Source organism: Syngnathoides biaculeatus, chromosome 6 (assembly GCF_019802595.1).
Source record: "Syngnathoides biaculeatus isolate LvHL_M chromosome 6, ASM1980259v1, whole genome shotgun sequence".
Lineage (NCBI taxonomy): Eukaryota > Metazoa > Chordata > Actinopteri > Syngnathiformes > Syngnathidae > Syngnathoides > Syngnathoides biaculeatus.
In genome coordinates, this window is record NC_084645.1 from 30,010,076 (window position 1) to 30,035,425 (window position 25,350).

A 25,350-nucleotide genomic window follows, 5' to 3' on the forward strand; every position below is an offset into this window, starting at 1 on the left:
TTCCGTGACCAAGCTTGTAATTCAGTACGGGGATGTGTGGGCCATGAATAGAGGAAATCGGCCTGTAACTGATGCGCATTAGGATTACGCTGTATATCAAATCTGTTTTCCAAGACTGACTACCCATCCGATTGGCCTTTCGCCACCAAGTGAACTGCTGCATGTTCATTGCGACTGTTTTCATTTTGTATTTGCGTGTTTGGTTGCTTGTCTCGTTCTGTAAATGGCCCAAAGTGCACTGGTAAGTGTGGCCGTCCGATTTATTCATTTATTTTTTTTTATTCCTCGCTGGAAGGGTAGTAGTACATCTGAAATGTACTCGTCAGTTGGTGATTTAGAGCAGTTTGAAATGTTTAATCGGGGAAAATGAGTGGCCAGTGTTGGTCAACAAAAGATGCAAATAGTGCAGCGTGGCCAGACTACGACAGCAAATACTGATAAGGATATCTTTCATCAGAATTGCGCATCTGAGGACCATTTTCTTCGCAACATTAACTTTTCCAAGCGCGCGCTACTGACAACCAGTATTGCTTGTGGGACAACATGACGGCAGGGTCGCGTCAATCCAGGGGTTAAGGCAATGCAGCTATCTAATTCGCTAGTGTTGAACGAGTGATTGACAGGTCGGAACGTTCCATTGGACTACCAGACGTGACGACAAAATTGGCAGCATGTTGCAATGAGATTGTAAGTTAACGGTTTAAGAAGTTAATGACAAGAGGGAAGAAGCTGTTGGAATGTCCGCTTCTGTTAGTTTGTTGTTCGGTTTCCTATCAGAGGGGACGGAGCCGGAAAGCTGACCAGGATGTGGATGGTCCAAGAGGATTTTTGCATGCGCTTGGGTCAGTTCTGGCAGGACAAGTCTTCGAATGTGGGTAGGGGGTAGCGATCATCTTTTCAGCAGTTTTGCTCTTTCTTTTGTGTGATAATGCATCTCAGATCCTGATGGTCCACGAAGGAGTCACATGGGTGTGAAAAGTTTCCTTTTCAAATCTGCAGTAAAAGATGGGGATTAGCAATTGTAATGCAACCAAGACTGATTTAGTAGTTCACAGTAGCCTGTTTTCCTTACTTTACTGCCTAATCTCCATTTGCAGTGTTAATTTCTTTAGTCAGCTGGTTTCTAGTGGGATTGTGCAGCATTCCCACTAGGATATGCGACCTCTGGCCTGGTGAAGTTGCTCGAGTTAGCCAATGTTGTTGTTGTGTGTGCGAAACGACTTTGTCGGTACACACACCTCCTCACAGAAACCGATTATAGGAGGTCACGTGTGTTCATTGAGGCTGTCAGCTGAATTTTCAAACGTGCTCAAGTCTGCACGGTCAAAACAGCTTTGAAGTTCTATTTTTGCTTTGTTGGTTCAGTTTTAAAATTGTTTTTTAATTATTTTCACTTTTTTCACCGTAGGCTTCGCACATTTTTGTTATTGCCTGTATGTTGGTATTAAGTACTGTAATTCCTGGCCTACAGAGCGCACCTGGTTTGAAGCCTCACCCAGTACAGTTGTAAAGGAAATACCGTTTGGTACATACACACGCCACAGCTGTGTAAAAGGCGCAAGTGCCCACATTGAAACCCACATTGAAACACGAGATATTTACAAAGAAAGACTGTAAAAAGAGTTTAAAGCTAGCGTGGCGCTAACGCTATTGTGGCGCTGACAGGGCCGGGTAAAAAAAATTTACCAGTACAAATCACTGAGACATGCCGGTAACACAGCAGCGACACACTAGCACAGTGCTAACGCTAGTGCAGCACTAACATGGCCGGATAAAAAAAACTTCCTTGGCACATATATTCCGGTCTCACTCTTACCTTTTCCGCTCGAGTGCCCCCTTGTGGCCGTTAGAAAAAATGGACAAATTAGCCACATAAACCTCAGGGTTGAAAGTGTGGTGGGGGGAGTCGCGGCTTCTAGGCCGGAAATTATAGTAAATTCAAGCAGTGGTCGGACAAGCCTGGATCGGCACGAGGTGTGCGTTATTTTGCGGCGCATAGCACTGGTTTAAATGTTATTTTCCCTGGTGGAACAGTCGATGTGCTGCTTGTATTTAGGGAGTTTCTGGTTGACTTAAGCTTTGTTAAACCCCCAAGAATAATGAAGGGGGAAACCTGGGTGTCCCCCCTGACGCTCAATAGATAAGTTTCACAGGATGTCATGAGTCACGTGACTTGTTTACGACTCCTACTGGACAGCAATACTACAATACAACTCGTGTTTTTTAAACTATATTGAAGCTATATTTTTATGAATATTGGCTTGCTTACGGCCTTTTCATCACAGTATTTCATTGTGTGCCTTATGGTTGTAAGAACGGACGGAAAAAGGAGTCTGAAACTTCAGGCATTGTTTAACTTTAGCGGGCATTCAGTTAATTTACTGTGGTATCCCCCACACTTGTTACATATCTTTACGGAGGTCTTTGGGCTGTCAATATGTCTGCTAGCACCCGCAGTGAAACTTTGCTTTCCGAGTTTGCGGTGGATAACGTGAACCTCGTGGGTGTCGCTAGCCATAGTCTTTAGCTGCACTTTTGCTAACTGGTGGGAGCGGGCTCCGTCGATCGCTTTTTTTTCAAGCGTGAGCTCCGGCCACTGGGTGAATAACATTTTGAGCACATTCGGTGAGTTGGTAGCAAAAAGTATGCGGTCACTGACCATCTCATTGCTCTTTGTGTAGTTCTCGTCTTTAATCAACAGCTTGAGTTCTGTCACAAAGTGCGCAAATGACTCAGTTATTTTGCGCCTCGTGAAACTTAAATCTTGCAAATATGGGGTTTGCTTTCGGAGTGAGGTAATCAGAGAATGTTTCGTAATAAGTTTTTAGCAACTTATCTTCGTCTCCTGTCAGTGTCCACGTATTGGCGACATCCGGTCCTTTATCTCCGATCCGCAGCAGGAGGAACTGCACTTTTCCCTCTTCAGCTCTATTTTTAAGCGGTCCCGTGAACATGAGTTCGGCGTGTTGCTTGAATCTCCGCCACGCATCTAGTAAATTGGATGAGTCCCAGTCCATCCTCTGGCTTGGAACACTGAACGTATGCCTCTATCGTGGTCAATTCATAGTCTTCGTCTCCCCCCCCCCCATGAGTCCGTACTTATACGGCCTTCACGCTGACACCATGTTATGATTTTGCTGAATAACGTAGACGTGAGTCCAACTGTACTTTTTAACGTGGGTGATATTTTTTTCGCTTTCCCCCCGCCAACCTCTCAAGCTCACTTCCTTATCGTCCTGTCTCGTCGCGCCCCGCTGATGTCGACACAATCATACCACACTTGCTATGTACGAGAAGTACTAAAGTTCAATCTAATAATAATGAGACTATACTTGTTCTCGTGTTTCACATGTGACTTCTTTCTATATTCCTCACTCCTGCACAAGTGCCTCGATCGCCTCTAGTTACAGTGTTCGTTTGTCAAAGGACTTTCAAAATAAAAGCGCAAACGATAACCGGAGCCAAAGCATTACAGTATACACTTATCGCTTCGTAGCCATGATATGTAGCACGATCTTGCCGTCCAACCTGGTGTTGTAAACAAAAAACACATGGTCAGCGTGACGTCGATTTTAAAAAGTATCTGTTTCCTTCGTCAGCAAGCATTAGCAGTACGGCGTTCGGACGCAGGTGAGAATGAAAGATGCAAACTCGCACGGCGAGTACAACGGTTTACAGTTCCAAAACAGCGCCTTGAAATCCGGGCTGCAGTGTGCGTGCTGAGCTCTGTGATATCGGTACACCATTTTTCATTCCTGTAGAAGCATATCCCCTCACCTTCATAAAAATACACTGGGGGTCATCAGATCAATCTCATTATGCCTTTGGAGATAATTATACATACAAAGTTGGATTAGTAGGTGAGAAAAACCACTTATTTCCATTTCCTTCAGTTAAAGGCACCGGAGGCCTTTAGCCTAGCTTCGGCGTCCGGGGCTAACGGCCTCCGCCGCCTGGAAGCCCGACTCGCGGCCCGCCGCCGGAGCTCGCTCGTCAGTCTCCGCGTCGTTCCTGTCCGAAGAACCACCCGCGGCTGCCGGCCCGGAGCTCCCGGGGGCCTTTGTTTACGCACTTATGTCCCCTGTAGGCCTCAGAGTAGTCGGACTCTGTGTCATTCCGCCCGAAGAACCATCCGAATATTCAACATTAATTACAGCCTCAGGTTCCAATCTGTATGGAAGTATTCCTCTGTCTTCCCGATCAATCAATACTGCTATTTCTTCATCAGATGAGGATAAATCTGAGAAATCAGCGCTGGGAATAAATGGTGTCCCATGTAATCGAGCCTTTGTTGTGGCACAATACACGTCACATCCGCCCACGTGGATCATGTGACTCTCGAAAATGGCAGCGCCCCTGAATGTTCATAATTGTCGATTTAAAAAAAAAAAAAAAAAAAAAAAAAAATTTCTCAAAAAACACTATTAAATGAGAGAGGATTTAACATCACATTATCAAAATAGGGTACATATTTCTTGACCTATTGGAGACACTGTTTATGCAAAGCACTCCTTTAAATAATTGTATTATTTTTTTATTCTTTCCCCTAATTAGGGCTGGGTGACCACCAAGCTGGTGCCCATCGGGATCGTCATCTTCCTGGGAGCACGCATGAACCGCCTCCAGCGCACAGGATACCTGCACAGGAGGAAGCTGCGCGAGCAGAAAAACGGAACCGGCTTGAAGACGGACTGAGACCACCAATGCGGGACGTGACTGGAACGCGGTGCGCGCACGCAAACACTCCTTTTGACGGGTGGGGTCCAATGAAAGAACGTGTGTGTGTGTGTGTGTGTGTGTGTGTGTGTGTGTGTGTTCGTTCCTGATGATCCGCCACAAAGGAATCTGTTACTTGAGATTAGATGCTATGGCCTTGGGGGGGCCGGGGAGGGGGGGAAAAAGCAAGAAAAAATAATATTCAAAGATTAAACTGGTTTGTTAAACCCTGCTGTTGTAAGCAGTGGACATTGGTGGTGGGCTTTTATACAGTATATATATGTAAAATTATTTATTTTATATTTGTACAAAACCACACACACAACAACCTGATGCTTTAAGACCGGGTTTCAGCCATCTCCTTTTTCTTACGACAATCCAAAGATGCTGCTTGTTTCGGTGCAAACGGTGAAGTGTTGACACTTTGATGTATTACACGACAACTCCTTGTGGTGGGTTGAAGTTGCCAAAAAGGAGGAAAAAAAAAAAAAAAAAAGATGCCTCACTGTTTTGTACTTGCGTTTTGTTCGGGTGGACGGACTCCACAGAAGTGCCTTGATGTGGTCATTGATGCTGGAATTGCATGAGAGCAACTACATTTTGCCTTTCGACACACACGTGTCCCATTCTGACGTGCGACAGTAATATTTCACCATAAACCGTTCACAATGACCGCCTCACGTATTTTCAGCAGGGATTGTGCGAGTTTGGCTTATGGAATGTTCCGACGAGTGCCTCCTGAGTGTAAGCAATATTTTTAAGATGCTTGATTTTTTTTCCACTTTATATGTGATATTATGCACTGTGTATTTCCGATTGTAGCTTGTTTTTCCTACCGTTTGTTAATAAAAGTATACATTTAATAGTTGGGGTATTTTTCTTTGGAATGTCTGTCTTGAGTCATATAACTGAATTATTATTTACTGAGGCTATTCGCTAACAAGTGCTTAGTATAACTAAATAATCGAACATGCTGTGGAGGTAACTCTTGGAGAAAGTTGGACCCCTAAATAATGGTGGTTCATAGTCGCTAGCCAATCTCCTGGTTTAGCTAAAACTGACAAGATGTCATGTCATCATCCAAGCCACTTATCCTCACAAGGGTTGCGGGACTGCTGGAGCCTATCCCAACTCCGAGCTTGTAGCTTTGGGTGAAAGGCGGACTATACCCTGAACTGGTCGCCAGTCAGTCGCAGGGCAGATATCTACACCATCACTGAGCGGGAATCTATCCCACGCTTCCTGCGCCAAAGGCAGGCGTGTGTACCACTACACCATCAGTGACCCCCTGACAGGATGTTTTACGAGCAAAGAATGCTGACAACTGGAGGAATGCTGACGTCACCTGAAAGAGAAAAAAACTTGTCATGGTCTAAAGCGCCTCCAAGTGGAGCTGAAATGCCATAACTTAGTAGGTTAAAACACACCGAAGTTAGCTGGGATAGTTTCCAGTGCTCCCGCAAATCTTATGAGGATAAGCAGCTTGGAAAATGGGTGAATGGATTAGGAAAGTCAAAGGCTCTTATTAATTAGTTAGTAATTAATTAGTTACCTTATAATGGAAGAACACACGACACCAATAAAAACAAATGATATAGTACATGACATCACCATCCATCCATTTTCTGAGCTGCTTATCCTCACGAAAGTCGTGCAAGTGGTAGAGCCTATCCCAGCTGTCAACGGGCAGGAGGTGGGGTACACCTTGAACTGGTTGCCAGCCTCACAGGGCACATGGAGACAAACACCTGCACTCACAATCACACCTAGGGGTAAGTTAGAGTGTCCAATTAATATGACATAACCATCCATCCATCCATCCATTCATTTTCTTCACCCCTTATCCTCACAAGGGTCGCAGGGAGTGCTGGAGCATCTCCAAGCTGTCAATGGGCAGGAGGCCGGGTAGACCCTGAATTGGTTCACCAGCTCATCGCAGGGGACATAGAGACAAATAGTCGCACTCACAATCTCACCTAGGGGCAATTTAGAGTGTCCAATTAATGTTGCATGTTTTTGGAATGTGGGAGGAAACCCGCGCATGCACGGTTGAACATGCAAATTCCACACAGGCAGGGCTGGGATTGAACGCGGGACCTCAGAGCTGTGAGGCCAATGCTTTACCAACTGAAACACCGTGCCAACATGATATAACCAATGTACATTTAAAAAAAAAAAGTGCCGAGACACGATTATAAACCAATAATTTGAGAAAGGAGATATGGCAGGACACATTGAGAATTTGTGGTAATTTAGGTAAAATACTCGTTCGGGCGAATTGCTCTGTTTTGTTCGAGGCCTTGAATAAGCATCCAGTTTTCCGTGCTAGCTCCAGTCTTTTCTTTTGTTTTCTTTTCAAGTCTTTGTCTAAATTTACACATTGAACATTAATCCTCAAAATAACTCAAACTCAGTTCCTGGTTTGTCTGTGTGATGATCTCAAATATGTTCATAAAATATGTCATTGTTACAATTTTTCCTTGAGTCCCTTGGAAGGTGCTATTTAAAAAAAAATCGTACTTTATGTAAATACACTTCAACTGTGTTAAATTTGGGGGAAATGGTCCACTGAGAGTTTTGCGGTGGAAAGTTAAAAATATACAGATACTATACTACAATATAAAGTTTGGCACGATATGAACGAACGGGAATTGACGGGAAATTTGGAGTCTGTCACACACTGCCTTTTAAAGTAACTTTGTCTACTAGAAGTGTGTTTTTACGAAATTGATTAAAACATTTTTTTACATTCTCGGAGTAATTTTGTACGTTCCCACCATCCCACGCAACGGATTTCCACCCGGAAGAAAAAAAAAAGCGTTACTTTGTTCCAGGTCTTGATCATAAATGTGTGTTCCGATTTAAAAAATGAAATAACTTCGAACACAACTGCAATACAATAGTTTTAACATTTTCTGTTTTAAACGTTTTACAAAAAGAAGAGATAAAGATGAATTGAATGGAAAGGAACGGAAAGGAACTATTGGTCGGCATTTGTTGGAGTCTTTATTTTGGTGTAACACACCTGTCATGGCCGTCCATCGCCGAATGAAACCGCTTTCGAAGCAGTAGTGTAGTACTACTGTTTCATCGTCAACTTAAAGTGAGTTATTTTACTCCTCGAGTAGTTGTGAATTTTGCCGTTTTATAATGTTGATGCGAACATATCCATGTTTCTTTAGATTCGTGTTAGTTACACAAGCGAAGTGGAAGTGAACGACGATTAGCTTAAGTGCAACATGAACATGTGGACTGTATTGCATTAAAAAAAAAAATACCATCACAGAGTATTTGTAGTCAACTGAACAACAAAACCTTAATGTAATTTTGAGTTTTATTTCAGAAAAATAGAACAGAAAGGCATTGTATCGTGTGGTATACCCTATTGCGTTTTATGGCTTTTTTTTTTTTTTAACAAGGCAGTCGTTACATGTAAACTATATATACAATAAGAATTGGAAAATGTATTTTGTTGCTATATTTCAATTTAAAACTAAAACTTGCATTGTGTAGGTCCATAGCAGACAGATTATATTAAAATAGACATTTGAAAAATAATTTGGATGATTATCGTGTCGGCTACAGGTAACGGAAACCAAAAGTTAATAATCTCAAGAAATTTTCTGACGTAAGAAAACAAAGCATATTCCTGAAATCTAAAAATGAGGTACAATTCTTTTCCTTGTGAATGCATTTTCCTTTTTTTATGAAATGAGTGAATGAGTTTTACTTTTTGAAATGAACTAAAATAAATGAACTTTTCCAATATATCCAATTTATTTGCATAATTACATATATTTTAGGAGACTATTATTGTTGGTGTCAGAGTTGCTTTCGAACAGAGGTGGGTAGAGTAGCCAAATAATGTACTCAAGACTACTGTTACATTTGTATAATTAACTCAAGGAAAAGTGAAAAAGTAGTCATTCAAATATATGCTTAAGTAAGAAGGTACTGTGAAAACATTCCCAAGAACAACTTGTGGGTAACTTCTGATTTACTCATTCCTTGATTCATTTAATGAGCTGCTTATCCTCACGAGGGTAGCTGGAGTACTGGACCCTATCCCAGCTATCAACGGGCAGGAGGCGGGGCACACCATCAACTGGTTGCCAGCCAATTGCAGGGCACAAAGAGACAAACAGCCAGTCACATTCACAATCACACTTCAGGACAATTTAGAGTCTCCAATCACTCTAATGCATGTTTTTGGGATGTGGGAGGAAACCAGAGTGCCTGGACAAAACCCACGAAGACATGGGGAGAACACGCAAACTCCGCACAGGCGGGGCAGGGATTTGAACCCCAGTCCTCAGAACTGTGAGGCCAACCGTCTAACCAGTTGCTCCACCGTGCTGCCTCTGATTTATTTTCATTTTATTTAAATCAGAGCATTAACACCAAACAAAGGAGGAAAAAAACTTTATATATATATATATATATATATATATATAAGTATGGTGCATTTAAAGTACTTTGACAAGTACAGTTTGTCAACAATTTGACTTGAGTAAATGTTGCACATTAATACACACGTCTGCTCTAGAGACCATTTTAGCTTGTGATATACTGAATATGATTCATAGGACGGGTATTATGTGCATTCACCGTAATTTCCGGCGTACAAGCTGCTACTTTTTTCACGTGAATCGTTTATGCGGTTTATGTGGCACTAGCGTTAGCGCACCTGGTTGTCAGCCTCGGTATACAGAAAGAGTTTAATGCTAGCGCGGTGCTAACGTTAAACTCTTTCTGTGTACCGAGGCTTATAACCAGGTACACTCTGAAGGCCGGGAATTTTGGTATAGTCATTATTATGAAAGCACTTCTATTAATCATATCATTGTTAACTAACTCATCAGAATCTGCAGCCTCGGTATTGTACATTTAGAAGAATTCTACATTATTTGAAACACGATGTGAGATTGTTACTGGTCATCACACGAGAGTATGTCTCAGTCGTCCTACTTTCTTCCTAGCACAGCGTGATGTCGGATAAACGCCAGCGAGCCAGGGTGCAGGGCTCCTGGGCCAAACAGCTTCCTAAACAATCAAGACCAGCAGGTGGTTTAGAGTATTTTATGTATACATTCAGGAAACACGGTTTAAAAAATGTGGTCTTGGATGTGTTATCTTTTTATTTGTGGTGTAGTTCCCCTCAGCCAAATTGCCAGTCCTGCTGCCGCATCTTGGGGGATTCGTCGGCAGACAATGCCTGGGAATTTTGAGTTCCACCAACCTATTGAGGTAGTCGTCCAATACCACGTGAAAAAAAAAACAACAACATCCCAACATAATTGATTCCTGCAACATGAGATTTACTTAAAAGACGCTGTATTGTCGTCTTCACAGCGCGTTAGAGATGTTCCGCCAGAGAGAGTTATTGAGTAAGTGCCGGATTTCAATGGAATGGCGGCTCATTTTGTGTAATACTACTCTCATGATGTATAACTTCATTTTGTATTTTGCTTTTCACAGCCAGGCAGGTGATTATGAGATCAGCCATGGACCATCAGGAGTGTCCAGGTCAGTGAAAGTGTCTTTTGTAGGGCTTGCCGGGGAAAAAAAAGTGTTTTTTGAACGGAGAAACTGGAAAACCTCAGCTGAGAAATTCCGTACAGAATAAGGCGACCGACCGACAATTTCGCACATTTCTAGTTAATTGCGATTAATTCCCATTCATACTCAAGTAGTTGTCTCGATTCTGCCAGATTTCTGTAAATTCTTGTTGAAAGTGTGCCCCTTTTGTCAAATACAGTGATGCCTCGGTTCTCGACCACAATCCGTTCCAGAAAATGGTTCGAGAAGTGATTTGTTCGAAAACTCTACCCTAACCCTAACTCGTTTCCCATTACAATGAATGGAAAAAGAAATAATGCGTCCCAAGCCTAAAGAATTAGTTTTTTTTTAAAGCATTTTTTTAGCTATTCTTGATAATAAACTGCGTAGTAGAAATACGTGTGGGTTATGTCATTTCTGTTTTTTTTTTCGGGGGGCATTTGAATTGACAGTAAAAAAAACATGTCGTGGGTGGGTCAACTGCTTGCGCCGCGCGCGATGTTATTTCCATTTTTTTTCAAGGGGGGGGGTGGCATTCGAATAGACCATATCAAAACACGCATTATGTTATTTCTGGGTCTTTTCTGCCGGCGTTTGTATTGACAATAACAAAGCGTGTTGTGGGTGGGTCAGCTGCTTGCACCGCGTGCATTATGTTATTTCCGGGTTTTTTCGGGGGCATTCGAGTAGCAATTTTCGTTCGAAAACAGAGGCAAAAAAATCTTGAAATTTTCGTTCGAGACATTCGAGAACCGAGGCTTTACCGTATAATCGAAAAAGAATGGCACATAGATTTGTCCCGAAATTGTATTTCTTCAATATTTATATGATTTGATTTGATTTTTGTGTCAGACTGCGGCTGCTGCCTGACTTCCTCCCAGCACAGGAGGCTGACTGGATGTTCAGTAAGCTGCTGGCAGAACTTCCCTGGTCTCAAAAAACCAACATCAGACAAGGTGGGTGTCGTCCCTAATAAGTCAGCATGATGACCACACACCCAACTATGCATTCAGTTTTCATGTACCACTTAGATTTTCACTGAAGAAAAACCTTCACCGGTATTACGTACACAATTAAATAGACTCCAGCCTTTTATGTGCTTACTGCTGCACGTATCTTTATTCAGGTTGTCCCAGTTCACTTGGGGTGAGACTGGTTAGCGGTCAATCACAGGGCAAAGAAAATGTATCGAATTTCACTTAATTGGTACAAGGTACAATTTACCTGTGCGCGCTCTTGTTGTTGTTATTCATACAGCCTTGGGTTCCACTAAGCAGGCCCAAATTTCAGATTTGAATTGTGAGAGGTTGTTTGTCTATATGAGCCCTGCGATTGGCAGATGACCAATCTCGCACAAGTTTGCTAGCATAGACTCGGGCTCACTCATCGGTTGTGACCCAAATGAGGACAGATGCTAGCGAAGATTAATGGAAGGCGTTTATTTAGCTGTGGAAATAGGCCAAATCCTCAAATAATGCCAATTTCACATCAAACGCCAATCTGCGCGTTTCACAGCAAAGGTTCTCATTAGCTTTTTGTTTGTCCTGTCATTATCGAAAATGCGTGACCCGATTTTGTTTTCAAATGATGCTGCAAAAGCTAATGGTGTCCCCCCCCCCCAACCCCGCCAATCAGGTGAGGCCTACGCAGAGCCGCGGCTGACGTGCTGGTTCGGAGAGTTGCCATACACGTACGCTCGCTCCACCATGGCCGCCAACACTCAGGTCTCATAACATCTCATACGTTGCCCACACTGCTTACACAAAGTTGCCTTCCCCTTTTTGTTTGCCTTTTTTTTTCCACAATGAACCCCCGCGGGTAATTGATTTATTAATTTAAAAATATAACATGAATATTCCCACCATCACGTAACATTCATGTGGATAAGTGAAAAAAATATTCATAGTAATAAAATAAAATTTTGCACACAATTACTGCCATGTTTCGACATTCCCTGGATTACATTGTGCCCTTCTGCTTCTGCCTTACTTGTCTCAATGAATGAATGAATGCATGAGTGCATGAGTGCATGTATAAGTCCCAATTTACTTCTACACACTTATTTGACACCAAGATTACACCAGATGGCACCAATACGGAAGCGTATTGCTGCCACACCCTCCCCCCAAAAATAAATAAATAAATAAAAAGTCGCTATCACGTTTTCACGTGATATGTTTCACGTTACAATGTGGATGTTTCATGTTATAACATGATATTTTTCACGTTGTAATGTGGTTGATTAGACATTATAATGTGAATAAGTTTGTTATAACGTGAAAAGTTTCACATTATGACATAATACATTCCATATTATAGTGTGAAAGTTTCACGTGATGACATGCTCTACATCATAATGTGATTCGTTTCATGTTATAACGTGGATTCGTTTCACGTTATAACATAAATAAATACATTTCACCCCTCTTCACCTTGCCCCCCCCCCAAAAAAAAAGGCAATTACTTCTGTTTCTACTACATGTTCGACTACATTACTACATGTTCTTGCTCCATGCGTTAGAGGCAATCGTTGGGTGCACCACGACTCCGTAAAAAGCTCACCAAAACTATGTTTTGTGCAACACTCAATTAGAGTCCACTTCTAGCTGTGTCTTCCTGTATGCCACCTTGGAAGGATGTGAGTGACCATGACTGTGAGTGACTTATTAGGCATTACTGTGATATGTTTCATGTTATAATGTGATGAATTACACGTTATAACGTGGTTCATGTCACGTTATAACATGAAAAGTTTCATGTTATAATTTCAAATGAATTACATTATAACATAAAATGAACCACATTATAACGTGTAATGAACCACATTATAACGTGAAACATTTCACGTTATAACCTTTGTGTGTGTGTGTGTGTGTGTGGGCATGTGTGTGTGTGAGTGGCAGCGATATGGTTCCGTAAACCAAAGCAATAATGTTACTACAAAAAAGCAATTCTGGGTTTTTTTCTGCCAATAATGGAAAATAAAGGTTCCCCCAAAACGAATCACAGAGGCAAATTCACTGTCGCTGAATGGTGAATATCTAGGTGTTCACTATAATGAATTAAAGAGGCAGTCTGTGTCCCCCCGCCCAAAAAAAAAAAAAAATCAGCCTTTAAAAAGTTTGATTGGCATGTCAGACCTCCGCCAGTGCAAACATTTCAAACGTGTTAATTCAACTGTGCTGATATTGTTCTGCTCCAGCCCTGTTGGGGGCGGTAATGGACATTAGTGACACATGTTGTCACGTATTCCTTCAAAATGTTTCCACTGTTTTGGTGAAAATCAAAGCCCTGATAAAGCCGTGTGATTATATGTATTGATTATAAGAGAAATAAAAACAGCTTAAGTAAAATAAGATAAAAGACGTATCCATTCTTCTTGACAAATCTTCGGCACATTGTGTTAATATAGCATTCGTCTCCCATTCCTATTTGATAAAAAGGTGAAACTTTTCCTCACTTTGTCACGCACCGAATAAACTGCGGCTATCCTTTTTTCCGCCTAGTGGCATCCGTTGCTGCAGACCCTTCGCACTCTGGTCACCGAGGCAAGCGGCGGTTCTGGCGGCGGCGGCGACCGCTTCAACTCGCTGCTGTGCAATCTGTACCGAGACGGCCACGACAGCATCGGTTGGCACAGCGACGACGAGGCGTCGTTGGGCCACCAGCCCCTAATTGCTTCGCTCAGCCTGGGCGACAGCAGGGTGTTCAGCCTCCGCAAGAACCCGCCTCCGGTCAGACACGCACAGATTTTTGGTTTCAAAAATACGACTTTATTTTTGTAAAATTCCAACTTAAGAAAAAAAAGCCGAACAAAATACTACAAAAACATTTTTAATTCGTAAGAAAAAAATGCAACTTTATTCTCTTAAAATATTGCTTTATTCTTGTAAAAATGACTTCTTTTCTTGAAAAACAACTTTATTCAATTACTTTTTCGTGAAGAATATCATTTTATGCTTTTAAGAATTTCATAGAGAAATGACTTTTTCTTCAAAAAATGTACATTTACTCTCAAATATACAATATTTTTCTTTAAAAATTAAGACTTTTTTTCCCTTACTTTTTTTTAACTTGAAAAAGTTGAGGGAACTTTATTCCTGTGAAATTTTTCAACCAAATACTATAGATTGAGTTTAAAATTTAAATTTAAGATTTTAGCTTTCCAAGTTTATAAGTTTTAGTCTTTGAGACTGTAATCACTGGTATTTTTAAGTACAAGAATAACTTGTGAATATCTATTTTGCAATATTTTCCTTTTTAAATCTGCGAACAGTTTTATAGTAAATAGCACTGAAATTCTAATAAGATTATGAATATTTTTGCATCCCCCACAAGGAAAAGTTTAGCCTCAAAAGAATTTCTTCAGCCTTTGAAAACAAAAAAAAAAAAATCAACTTAAGTTTGCAATATTTGGAATTTCTGATCAAATCTGATCCCTGATTAAAAAAACAAAACCATGTAATTCTTACAAATGAAAACAGTTTTATAGAAAAAAGACAAACTTTTTTTTCTTTGAAGAAATTTTATTCTCGTAAGATCTTTTCACAAAAAGGTCTGACTTGTAAAATTGGGTCTTTCCTCCTCATGATTTAATAACAAAAAATAAAACTGTAATAAAAATGTGACATTCTGCTTTTTAGATTACTGACCTATAATCAATAAGATTATGATTTCTGACGAAAAAGTGAGTATTGCAAGATGACACTTTGTTTAAAAAACAAAACAAAACCCGTTGTCATTAAAATATGAGTTTTATTCTTGTTGAATTATGTTTTTCTTTTAGTAAGATCTGTCATTGTTCTAATAGGAATAAGCTTGACCTTTACGCCTTTACTATGAGTATGGCCATGGTCCATACATCTCCCGAACACAGGACAAACTAAGTGTTGTGTTCATGAGGCGGCACGTGGATCAGCTGGAAAGCGTTGCCCTCACAGTTCTTAGGTCCTGGGTTCGATCCCGGACCCACCTGTGTAGAGTTTGAATGTTCTCCCCGTGCCTGTGTGGGTTTCCTCGGTGCTCCTCCCACATCCCCAATACATGCAACATTAATTGGACATTCTAAATTGGCCCTAGGTATGATTGTCAGTGCGGCTGTTTGTCTCGATGTGCCCTGCGATTGACTGGCAACCAGTTCAGGGTGTACCCCGCCTCCTGCCTGTTGACAGCTGGGATGGGCTCCAGCACTCCCGCGACCCTTGTGAGGATAAGTGGCTAAGAAAATGGATGGATGTGTTTATGAGCTGGCGTCTTTGTGTCATAGGAGGAAAATGGTGACTACACCTACGTGGAGCGCATTAAGGTTCCCCTGGGTCACGGCACGCTGCTTTTGATGGAAGGAGCCACGCAGGATGACTGGCAGGTAGGCTCCACTCATCTTTGATGCAGCATAAACAGCTAAAAATACAAAGATGTCAATGTTGAATATCTGATACGAGACAGTGGAGGTAAAGGCTGCGCTTGGTCAGGATTTACCTCTGTCGTCTCATGTCACCCCAGCAAAAATGAAAAGGAAGGGGAATTATCCATCAATCCATTTTCTTAAGTACTTATCCTCACAAAGGTCAGGGGAGTCCTGGAGCCTCACCCTGAACTAGTTGCCAGCCATTCAAAAGGCACATAGAGGAAAACAGTCGCACTCATAATCACACCTAGGGGCAATTTAGTGTCCAATTCATGTTGCATGTTTTTGGGATGTTGGAGGAAACCGGAGTATCTGGAGAAAACCCACGCAGGTACGGGGAGAACATGCAAACTTCACACCGGTGGGGCCGGGATTTGAACCCCGGTCCTTAGAACTGTGAGGCCAACACTCTAACCATTTTTTTCCCTTTGCTAAATATTTGTGTTTTGAGAGAAAATGGAAAGGACCTACTATTCCGACTATTTTGTTAAAGTAGCACGAGTATTATTTATAATTAGAGGGACACACACAGAAACCATTCAAATTTGTGTATGTATGTATACACAGACGTTTTTTTGGTAAATATTTCTTTCCTCACTTTTTGAACAGTGTGTCTCTGTGCTTTTCAGCATCAGGTGGCTAAGGAGTACCACGACCGTGGCCCTCGCATCAACTTGACCTTCAGGAACATGTACCCCGAGCCACAGGGCTACCGGCCAGGCACCAAGCTGCGCTTTACCCCTAAGTATACACACAGGTCTCATTTTCAGTTTTCTTCTGAAAAGCCCTGAGTGCAACCAGGCTGATAAGGATGTTTTAGTGGAATACATTGAAGCAATGCAAAATTGTCTGGTTTTATTGAATGAGTACTAAAAGTGGTACAAGTGGATGTTAAAAAACATTTGATGACTGTAAGTTCTTCCCCCCCGTTTTTGGATGAGGGCATGTTTACTTACAGTTAGTTGGAGTGGTCGAATACTCATTTCAAATTGAAATGTTTTTTCTTTGTTGACATGTTTTCATGTTTACTCATGTTACCACTGGAGTAAAATAAAGTAATTGGGCAGTTAATGTAAAATTTCGCTTGGGCATGTTTACTTGGAAAATCCATTAAAAGTCATTTCACAAAAAAAAAAAAAAAAATCCTTAAAAGTTACTTTTTAAGGACCACCAATGAAAATAACGGCATAATTTGCCCCAAAGAAGTATTAAGAAGGTTAAAAAAAAGCTTATACAGTGAAGAAAATGAGTATTTGAACACCCTGCTATATTGCATGTTCTCCCATTTGGGAATCATGGAGGGGTCCATGTCCATTGTGAGAGAGATCATCTCAAAAGAAAAATCCAGAAATCACAATGTATGATTATTTTTTTTAACAATTTATTTGTGTGATACAGCTGCAAATGCTGGCTGTGTGCTTCAGGTCATTGTCATGTTGAAAGACCCAGCCACGCCCCATCTTCAATGCTCTGACTGAGGGAAAGAGGTTATTCCCCAAAATCTCACAATACATGGCTGCAGTCATCCTCTCTTTAATACAGTGCAGTCGTCCTGTCCCATGTGCAGAAAAACACCCCCAAAGCATGATGCTACCACCCCCAAGCTTCACAGTAGGGATGGTGTTCTTGGGATGGAACACATCATTTGTCTTCCTTCGAACACGCTCGGTGGAATTATGACCAAAAAGTTCCATTTTGGTCTCATCTGACCACAAAACTTTCTCCCATGACTCCTCTCGATCATCCAAATGGCCATTGGCAAACTCAAGACGGGCCATGACATGTGCTGGTTTAAGCAGGGAAACCTTCCGTGCCATGCGTGATTTCAAACCATGACGTCTCAGTGTATTACCAACAGTCACCTTGGAAACTGTGGTCCCAGCTCTTTTCAGGTCATTGACAATATCCTGTTGTGTAGTCCTGGGCTGATTCCTCAACTTTCTAAGGATCATTGAGACCCCATGAGATGATATCTTGCATGAGGCTCCACTCCGATTAGATTGTCAGGTTTCTTCCATTTTCTAATGGTTGCTCCAACCGTGGACCTTTTTTCACCAAGCTGCTTAGCAATTTCTCCGTAGCCCTTTCCAGCCGTGCGGAGTTGTACAATTTTGTCTCTGGTGTCTTTGGACAGCTCTTTTGTCCTGGCCACGTGACAAGTTTGAGTCTTACTGATTCTATGGGGTGGATAGGTGTATTCAGGTGCATCTGATTCAGGATAATATATGGAGTAAAGGTGGACTTTTAAAGGCGGACTAACAGGTCTTTGAGGGTCAGAATTCTAGCTGATAGACAGGTGTTCAAATACTTATTTGCAGCTGCATCACACAAATAAATCGTTAAAAAAAATCATACATTGTGATTTCTGGATTTTTCTTTTTAAATTATCTCTCTCACAGTGGACAGTGCACCTACAATGAAAAATTCAGACCCCACCATGATTTCCAAGTATGAGAAAACTTGCAATACAGCAGGGTGTTCAAATACTTAATTTCTTCACTGTAGATTAAAATAAAGAGTGAGTCAAAAATGAGTTATCATCATGCTTCTCTTTCCTGGAATGAATGTGTTCTTGAACCACGTCAAATTAACTATTTCCTCATTCTTAATGTTTCACGTGAAAAATTGATTCCTGGTGTAATAACCAACAGTCTTTGAGGCTTGTATTGAAATAAGAGTCATCAGTTACTGTGTCAATATTTACTCAACAGTTTGAAAACCATTCAAAAAACCCAAAACAAAACAAATAACAGTCATTAAGCCATTTCCATGTTCAAGGCAAATTTTGTTAAGATACAATCAAAACTCCCTGAAGTTTTACAAATGTCCAAAAAAGGTGCACATTTCAGAACATGAATTTAGCAGTGAAGGTTTAAGGCACCTTTTGTTTAATTCATTATTCATTAAGTTACAAACTAAAATGTGGAAATTCGTCATACGTACATTATTGCACAGAAATGTGGTTTTGTAAACATAGTTCAAACGTTTGGCATGCCATTCAGGTCCACTCGGCACAAGCATCAAGGCTGGATTTACACGACATACATCAAGTGACGCAATTGGGAAGAGTCTTGGCAACGTAGATGGAAAAAAAGACAAAAACGCACATTTTCAGAATGGAATCAACCCTGTTGCAAATGTGGATAAAGATCTCATACATAATTCGGTATCTGCCAATGTGAGTTCTTTCATGAGAAAGTGGAGTCATAGCAAAGTAAGAATTGGAGAATGGGTCAAATAATTTTTCTCAGCAATAGGTTCTCTTGGTGATTAATAAAGAATGTAAAAAAATATTTTTCCCCCCCAGATTAAAAAAAGCAAGTCATTTTAAGTGCTAGCTCATTTGAAATGTAGATGGAAAATAAACCAAAAGAAATAGACATTAAAAAATTGGCCACTTGGACCTATAATGTAAATCCAGCCCAAGTGAAGAATGCAAAACGAATCAACACATATAAACACGCAAAATAAAAACTACATTTAAAAACGACCCACTTATGTACAGCAGTTTCAGTCAACACCCGATACACACAACTCAGAATTCCCTCGAAAACACGCCGCAATACAGTATCCGCCCATATTCACAGTTCACCATTTACCAATTCGGTTATTTGCTGAAAATCTATTTGCAGTTTCTCCTCTTTCTGATCCGCTAAGCGATGCCACAAGATGCTGCCAATCCTTTCTTGATCTCTCACAATAACTATCAACAATGATGTAACAGTAAGAATCAAATCTCAATATGTAACACTGGATTTCTGTAAATCTCAGCAAGTGTTTAGTTTTGAATGATGGCGCCATTCTGTGGCATCGTTGGGTGTTTCCGAAGGAGTACAAAAAACGTTAAATTAGATTTTCAGCAAATAGCTGGGAATGGGTTCCACAGAAAGAAAAACGCAGAAAAGTTTTGAAAGTGAACCGCAAATATGAAAGTCAATATTGTAGCTGTTTTCTTTTTAATTAGCTATGGAAAAAAAAAAACCATAAAATAACATGCAGAACAATAAGAATTACTAGCAAATTGCTTTTGATGAATTTGAAGTTGACATGATTCCAATGGATTGCAAATGTTCGACTTTCACAGAAGATGATGCAGGTATTGTACGTGATTGATGTGCAAGACGTTTGCCTTTATGCAATCTAGCTAGGCCGTTCTATCCTGGCTCAGGTCCAGTGGTACCGAAGACGCCGCTCTCAGAGCTGTTTGACGTGACAGAAGATGACGTCACGCCGTCATCCGCTGGCGAGGCCGTACCGCTGTGTTTGGTTTTGAAGTAAATGATATAAAACAAGGGTAGGACAATGCCGATGAGCAGCATGGCCACCACGGCGTTCCACCACTGGATCCCCCAGTCTGCCCCCTGGGCCTTCTGCCCTCTTGGGCCTGACATTTTGGGCCTGTCGTTCAACAGATCCACATCGCCGTTGTCCGTGGTTGGGATTAGTTTCTCCGTGTCGTTGTCCACCTCGATGCGGAAGTCCATAACCTGGTGTCTATGCGGCTGGTCCCTGGGGGGCATTTCCTCTAGATAGTCACTCGGGTCTGCGTAAGTTTCAGTTAAAAAGCTGTGCTTGGGAACAGGAATTTTGATGCATTTCAGCGCAAATAAATCCTGCTCCAGCATGAGGTTGTTCACGCGCTTTATGTCTGCCACCTGTTCAAAGAAAGAAGTGTGTAGTTTATGAGTTACATACTGATAATTGGACCCAATTTATCCCCCCCCTTCCCCCCGAGCAAACTCTGCGCTGATCCCCACGTCACTCACCAGGTTAGGCCCCGGCTTTTAAAGCCAACACACGCACAAAGTCACTGATACTACAGTAAAATGGGATTTGAACCCCAAGTGAACAAAGATAACCGAACTGTACATGCACATTATTTTGTTTACTCATGCAATATCATTTTTTTTTGTCTAATTAATCATGAGCTACTCAACAGAACACTTGGGTCTGAAAACATTTGATAGCTATCGCCCCGCATCACTCTCCTACCTACCTTGCATCCATACTGCAACGCCAGCTTGTTGAGATTGTCGCCGTCCAGCACGTCCCGTTGCAGCAGGTGGAAGTTCCCCAGCCTGTCCTGCTCGGGCTCCTGGAACACCCGAGGTCTCATTTCCATCAGACTGAGTTCCTCCGAATCCTCCTCCTCGTCGTCGTCGTCCGACGACGCGGTCGTGCCGTCGGCTTTCCTCTTGAACATGTACACCTGGCCATCGGCGCTGGCATGAACGTCCACCGGGGCTTGGAACGCGTGCGGCACGTACTCCCCGCGCCGCATCTTTCAGCACTGGCCTGGAAAAACGATTCCAACAAGAAGGAACAACCTCGTGAAGCGTTATGACGAGAACAATACAGGGTGTTCTTTGTTGCCAATTCTAGTGAAATACACTTTGAGGTTTCTAAATACCTGGCTCGGCAGTGTAAAAATACGTGGTCACACCTCCCAATACGGTACACTTAGTTCGTGCCACACTGAGTGCTCGTCATTTTATATTTATAGCCTAGAAGTGTTTTCATCCTTCCATCTCTTTCTGTTCTGCTTATCCTTAAAATGGTGGGTAAAAATGTTTGTTGTAACTATGACTTTACCAATGCATTAGTATTATAAGGACAAAATGGGGAAAAATGTGTTGGTAGTTACCAGTACTCGGGAGAGGACTTCCATTCTCGGATTGATTGAGGTATGATCACATACATTTAAATGAACACTTTGTCCAAACTAATAGGAATGGTAGCACACATTAAAAGTTACTAGATGAGGGTTCAGTGTTTCTTTTAATGCCAGAGTTATCCACGGATTTCACCAAGAAACATCTCTAAATTGGAAAAGTATTATCGAAATTCCTCTCTCGCTCAAACATTCCAATGAGCCCGGCTGGAAAACTGACAGCCAATCAGCGTTTGCCACGCCTGCAGTGCTTCCTGTTCTGACCCTTCCATTCCTCGTGGATACGTTTCACCGAACAGAGAACGTCCACTATGTGGCATTTTGTGGCCGATTTTTGTGAATAATATGATAATTTTTTTTTAAACAAAACGGAAAAAGCACGTTCGAGCCTGTGCGCTTGAGCCAGAATACACACAGGCGGAACTTGATGTGTTGAGAGAACGAGTGTGGCACTGACGACGAACAATAGAGATTTGTTTGATGCTTTTCTGAGGATTTGGTTTAGAATATACACCAGGCGTAGCCAGACTTTTTTTTTACCCTAAGATCTACTTTTCAAGCAGCCAGCATCTCGAGATGGACCGCCGGCATATCCAGATTTTTCTTGGACTTTAAAAATGTTCATTTTATTATTATTCATTTTATTTTTTTTAATGCCCAAAATATATGTTGTAATAATAATATTTGACATTGGAGGGTTTGTTGTACATATGAATTTTTGTTAGTCTTCCTTTAATATGATACAGCTTGCAAGCAAGCAACAAAATGTTATGTAGCCCAGCAAGCTAGTGCTAGCACTAACGGTTGTACATAAACATGCTGGTGTTATGACAAATCATGCTATAAACTTTCCATGTGTGTGAAGAAATTTAATTACAATGAAGTAATTCAATTACAGTAAGTTAGCAGCCATTATTTACATCATGATGTAATGTTGGTTTCTCCGGAGTGATTGGAAAACATGACTTGAATAGAGAATATTTTTGAAGCTAGTGTACAATAGATAAGTTGAGATAGTAAATGAACAAGTAATTTCAATAGAAAGATTGCGGCATCTTTGTGGTCATTATTATAATCACTGATCGGCACTAAAAATCCCGCTTGGGTAAAACCTAGTTTGTACAGAGCCCCAGACATGACATGGGGGAAAAAAAATCTAACCAAAATATACTGTATAATATGTGCACACAACGCTAATTTATAGCCACAGAGTAGGTATAATGTGCAAACAAAATACTAGGCCTGTCCTGACACAAGTTTATCATTTCTAGTAACATACTGATATTGCATTGATTAACTGTTGACCTGATCCAATCCATCCATCCAATGTCCAAGCCACTTATCCTCACGTGGTTTGCAGGAGTGCTGGAGCCTATCCCAACTAACTTCAGAATAAAGGCAGACTACACCGTGAACTGGTCACCACTCAGTCACAGAACACATATCAATGCCATCATTGAGTGGGAATTAAGACCACACTGCCCGCACCAAAGTCTGCCATGTGTACCATTACACCATCAGTGACCTGCCTGATACAATAGCAACACAAATTACATACTTTTATAGATTATTTTGTTGTATGGAATTTTAGAAACTGCTTAAAACAGAAAACAATTGTCGGCTACAGTTGGTATGACAAAAAACAGCCATTTATTATTATACACCAATAGATTATATCAGGTTTAACCTCAAACATAAAAACGTACTCATGACTAAAAGAACAAGATCCCGGATACAAGCGGCCGAAATGAGTTTCCTCCGCTGGGTGTCCGGGCTCTCCCTTAGCGATAGGGTGAGAAGCTCGGTCATCCGGGAGGGGCTCAGTGTCGAGCCGCTACTCCTCCGCATTGAGAGAAGCCAGACGAGGTGGCTGGGGCACCTGATCCGGATGTCTCCCGCACCCCTCCCTGGTGAGGTGTTCCGGCCATGTCCCACCGGAAAGAGACCCCGAGGACGACCCGGGACACGCTGAGGAGACTATGTCTCTCGGCTGGCTTGGGAACGCCTCGGGATACCTCCGGAAGTGGCTGGGGAAAGGGAAGTCTGGGTATCCCTGCTCAAGCTACTTCCCCCGCGATGTGACCCGGAAAAGCGGTACATAATGGATGGATGGATGGATGAGAATGTACTACAACTGAATAAAATGACTAAAACTAAAATGTAAGTAAAATATATAGATTTTAAATTGCTTAGTAAACAATATTAAGATGGCATACAGTATTCTAACTGAAAAAAATGGAAGACTGAAATATACCTTAGAACAAATTATACTTTCGACTCAAACAGGTATGCAGAAGTGTGCAAGTGTCCACAGTGGACTAACGAATAAAAGAGTGGTGAAGCGCCACTTTGGTTCAGGCAGCTGGCAGACAGCCGAGAACGTCAGCTGTGCGTTAGCCTAGTTAGCATATTTAGCTTAGTTAGCGTCCCGTAACACGGTGTATTGTAACATGTGTCTCCCCCAAACGCGGCGACTAGCCGACGTGTGTCGTTTCTACTGCGGTTGTTTTTCCAGGAGCACCTTTCCCTCACACACTACAACTATAAAGTCGTCCACATTGCGACGGCTCTGGTGTAGTTTACCTTAAAGGGAAATGCGACGCTCTCCGACCCCGCGCTAGCTACTTTGGGCTAACTAACTTCTTGGCGTGAGGAGCGCAAGCGAGCCCGCTTTCTTCTACGGTTGCCTCAAAGCGGACGCACGAACACGGAGATTCGCTTCTGCCGATCCATGTTCAACTGCGGAACTACAACGTTTTTGCCAAGACTTTCCAAACGCGACGTGAGTGAGTAACAAACAGCTTCTTATAACACGATTTTACCAAGCGACTTGAGAAAACAGTAATAATGGACTTCAATGAAATGTTATCTGCGGAGTTGTAATCAGCCCATGTTGACGAAATATGGCAAAACGTGTTTTCAAATGTAGGGAGCCATAACGGGGGTGTTGGGCAAAAACATTCCATCTCCAAACACCCCCTCCCTTTTTAAAAAAAAAAACAACAACAAAAAAAAAAAAAGAAAAAAACCCCACAAAAAACAGGCATGTTTGTGCAACTATTAACAGTGCATAGTCAAAGAGATCAAGTAATTTTCAACACTTTATTTTGGTCGATAACGAAATCATTAGGCGACTTACCAATATTCTAGATTTGTGTAAGAATATGAAATTAACTTGGATGTTGTGACCTGAAGCCGTTAAAAGTTGTAAGAAAAATTAATGCTCAGGTAAAGTACAGTTGAAGCCAGAAGTTTACATACATTGTGCAAAAACACCCCCCCCCCCCCCTCTGTCTGAACCCAAATCAGACTAAACCGCTCATGTTTCAGGTCAATCAGGATCATCAAAATTATTTAATTTTGTTAAATGCCTCAATAATGAGAGAATTTCGTGGAGAATTTTGTATTTTTCTTTGATGCCTACTATTGTTACCTACCACCACTGCCTGGGGCAGGCACATCACAACATCAAAACTGTCACAGTAAGGATACATACTGAATTAAGATCTCATGTCAATTTACTCACAAACGTTCTTAGTCAGAACAAAATCCGTGTTCTGAGATAACCCGCTCGTTGTCCTGACTTCTACCCGATTAAAATGCTGTAGTATCACCTCGACAGAGCGATTCACCTCAAACATCCCAGGAATCTTGCTGAACTGTTACAGTTTCGTGAACAGGAATGGTCCAAAGTTCATTTCCCGTCTCTCACCTGAAGATAGACGGGACAGGGTCCAGCACGCCCGTTGACACTAGTGAACAGAAGTGGCTCAGAAAATGGACGGATGGATTTAATCAATCGATCTCCAATTCAACATTTGTTGAACTCATGCGAATCCTTCTAACTTCAACATGTTCAATGGTAAAAAAATAAACAAACAAATGTTTACTTTTTGGGATAATTCTGGATTTTGTTGATATAATTCCCATCCTGAATGAATAAAGCTACATTTAATCCTTCTTATTGAGTGTAGATTTTTTTCATCAGGGGTGTCAA

General features: G+C 41.5%; 3 protein-coding genes across 6 annotated transcripts in view; 2 read left to right on the top strand and 1 right to left on the bottom strand.

Annotated features, from left to right (window-relative positions):
* The window catches only part of hsd17b12a (hydroxysteroid (17-beta) dehydrogenase 12a), a 37,720-nt gene extending 32,139 nt beyond the window's left edge, over positions 1-5,581 (top strand). Inside the window, exon 11 of the mRNA XM_061823143.1 lies at positions 4,555-5,581. Within this exon, the coding sequence (XP_061679127.1) occupies positions 4,555-4,695 (141 nt within the window). The 3' untranslated portion in view covers positions 4,696-5,581. The remainder of the gene's footprint in view (positions 1-4,554) is intronic.
* Positions 5,582-7,572: 1,991 nt separating this feature from the next.
* Positions 7,573-16,768, top strand: alkbh3 (alkB homolog 3, alpha-ketoglutarate dependent dioxygenase). 3 transcript variants are annotated; one of them, XM_061822483.1, is made up of 10 exons: positions 7,581-7,819; positions 9,701-9,780; positions 9,869-9,963; positions 10,069-10,103; positions 10,195-10,242; positions 11,128-11,231; positions 11,911-11,999; positions 13,782-14,009; positions 15,542-15,640; positions 16,312-16,768. In XM_061822483.1, the coding sequence occupies exons 2-10, from the start codon at positions 9,705-9,707 to the stop codon at positions 16,471-16,473; spliced, it is 936 nt and encodes a 311-aa protein (XP_061678467.1). In that variant the 5' UTR covers positions 7,581-7,819; positions 9,701-9,704; the 3' UTR covers positions 16,474-16,768. The 3 variants fall into 3 exon arrangements, with proteins under 3 accessions (XP_061678468.1, XP_061678467.1, XP_061678466.1); XM_061822482.1 differs by having other exon boundaries at positions 7,583-7,819; positions 9,696-9,780; XM_061822484.1 differs by lacking the exon at positions 15,542-15,640 and having other exon boundaries at positions 7,573-7,819; positions 9,696-9,780.
* A 1,581-nt stretch (positions 16,769-18,349) lies between these two features.
* Positions 18,350-24,990, bottom strand: lysmd4 (LysM, putative peptidoglycan-binding, domain containing 4). 2 transcript variants are annotated; one of them, XM_061823118.1, is made up of 3 exons: positions 24,880-24,990; positions 20,679-20,977; positions 18,350-20,337 (listed from the first exon to the last, which is right to left on the bottom strand). In XM_061823118.1, exons 2-3 carry the CDS (start codon positions 20,961-20,963, stop codon positions 19,837-19,839), a joined length of 786 nt encoding a protein of 261 aa, XP_061679102.1. In that variant the 5' UTR covers positions 20,964-20,977; positions 24,880-24,990; the 3' UTR covers positions 18,350-19,836. The 2 variants fall into 2 exon arrangements, with proteins under 2 accessions (XP_061679102.1, XP_061679101.1); XM_061823117.1 differs by lacking the exon at positions 24,880-24,990 and adding an exon at positions 23,937-24,089 and having other exon boundaries at positions 18,351-20,337.
* Between the last annotated feature and the right edge of the window lie 360 nt (positions 24,991-25,350).

Excerpts from the sequence above, each read along its gene's own strand:
- alkbh3 (XM_061822483.1), top strand. The coding sequence starts at position 9,705 with ATGTCGGATAAACGCCAGCGAGCCAGGGTGCAGGGCTCCTGGGCCAAA. Across the intron at positions 11,232-11,910 it reads AAAAACCAACATCAGACAAG|GTGAGGCCTACGCAGAGCCG; the intron begins GTGGGTGTCGTC and ends CCCGCCAATCAG. Across the intron at positions 14,010-15,541 it reads TCCGCAAGAACCCGCCTCCG|GAGGAAAATGGTGACTACAC; the intron begins GTCAGACACGCA and ends TTTGTGTCATAG.
- lysmd4 (XM_061823118.1), bottom strand. The coding sequence starts at position 20,963 with ATGCGGCGCGGGGAGTACGTGCCGCACGCGTTCCAAGCCCCGGTGGAC. Across the intron at positions 20,338-20,678 it reads CGTTGCAGTATGGATGCAAG|GTGGCAGACATAAAGCGCGT; the intron begins GTAGGTAGGAGA and ends TTCTTTGAACAG.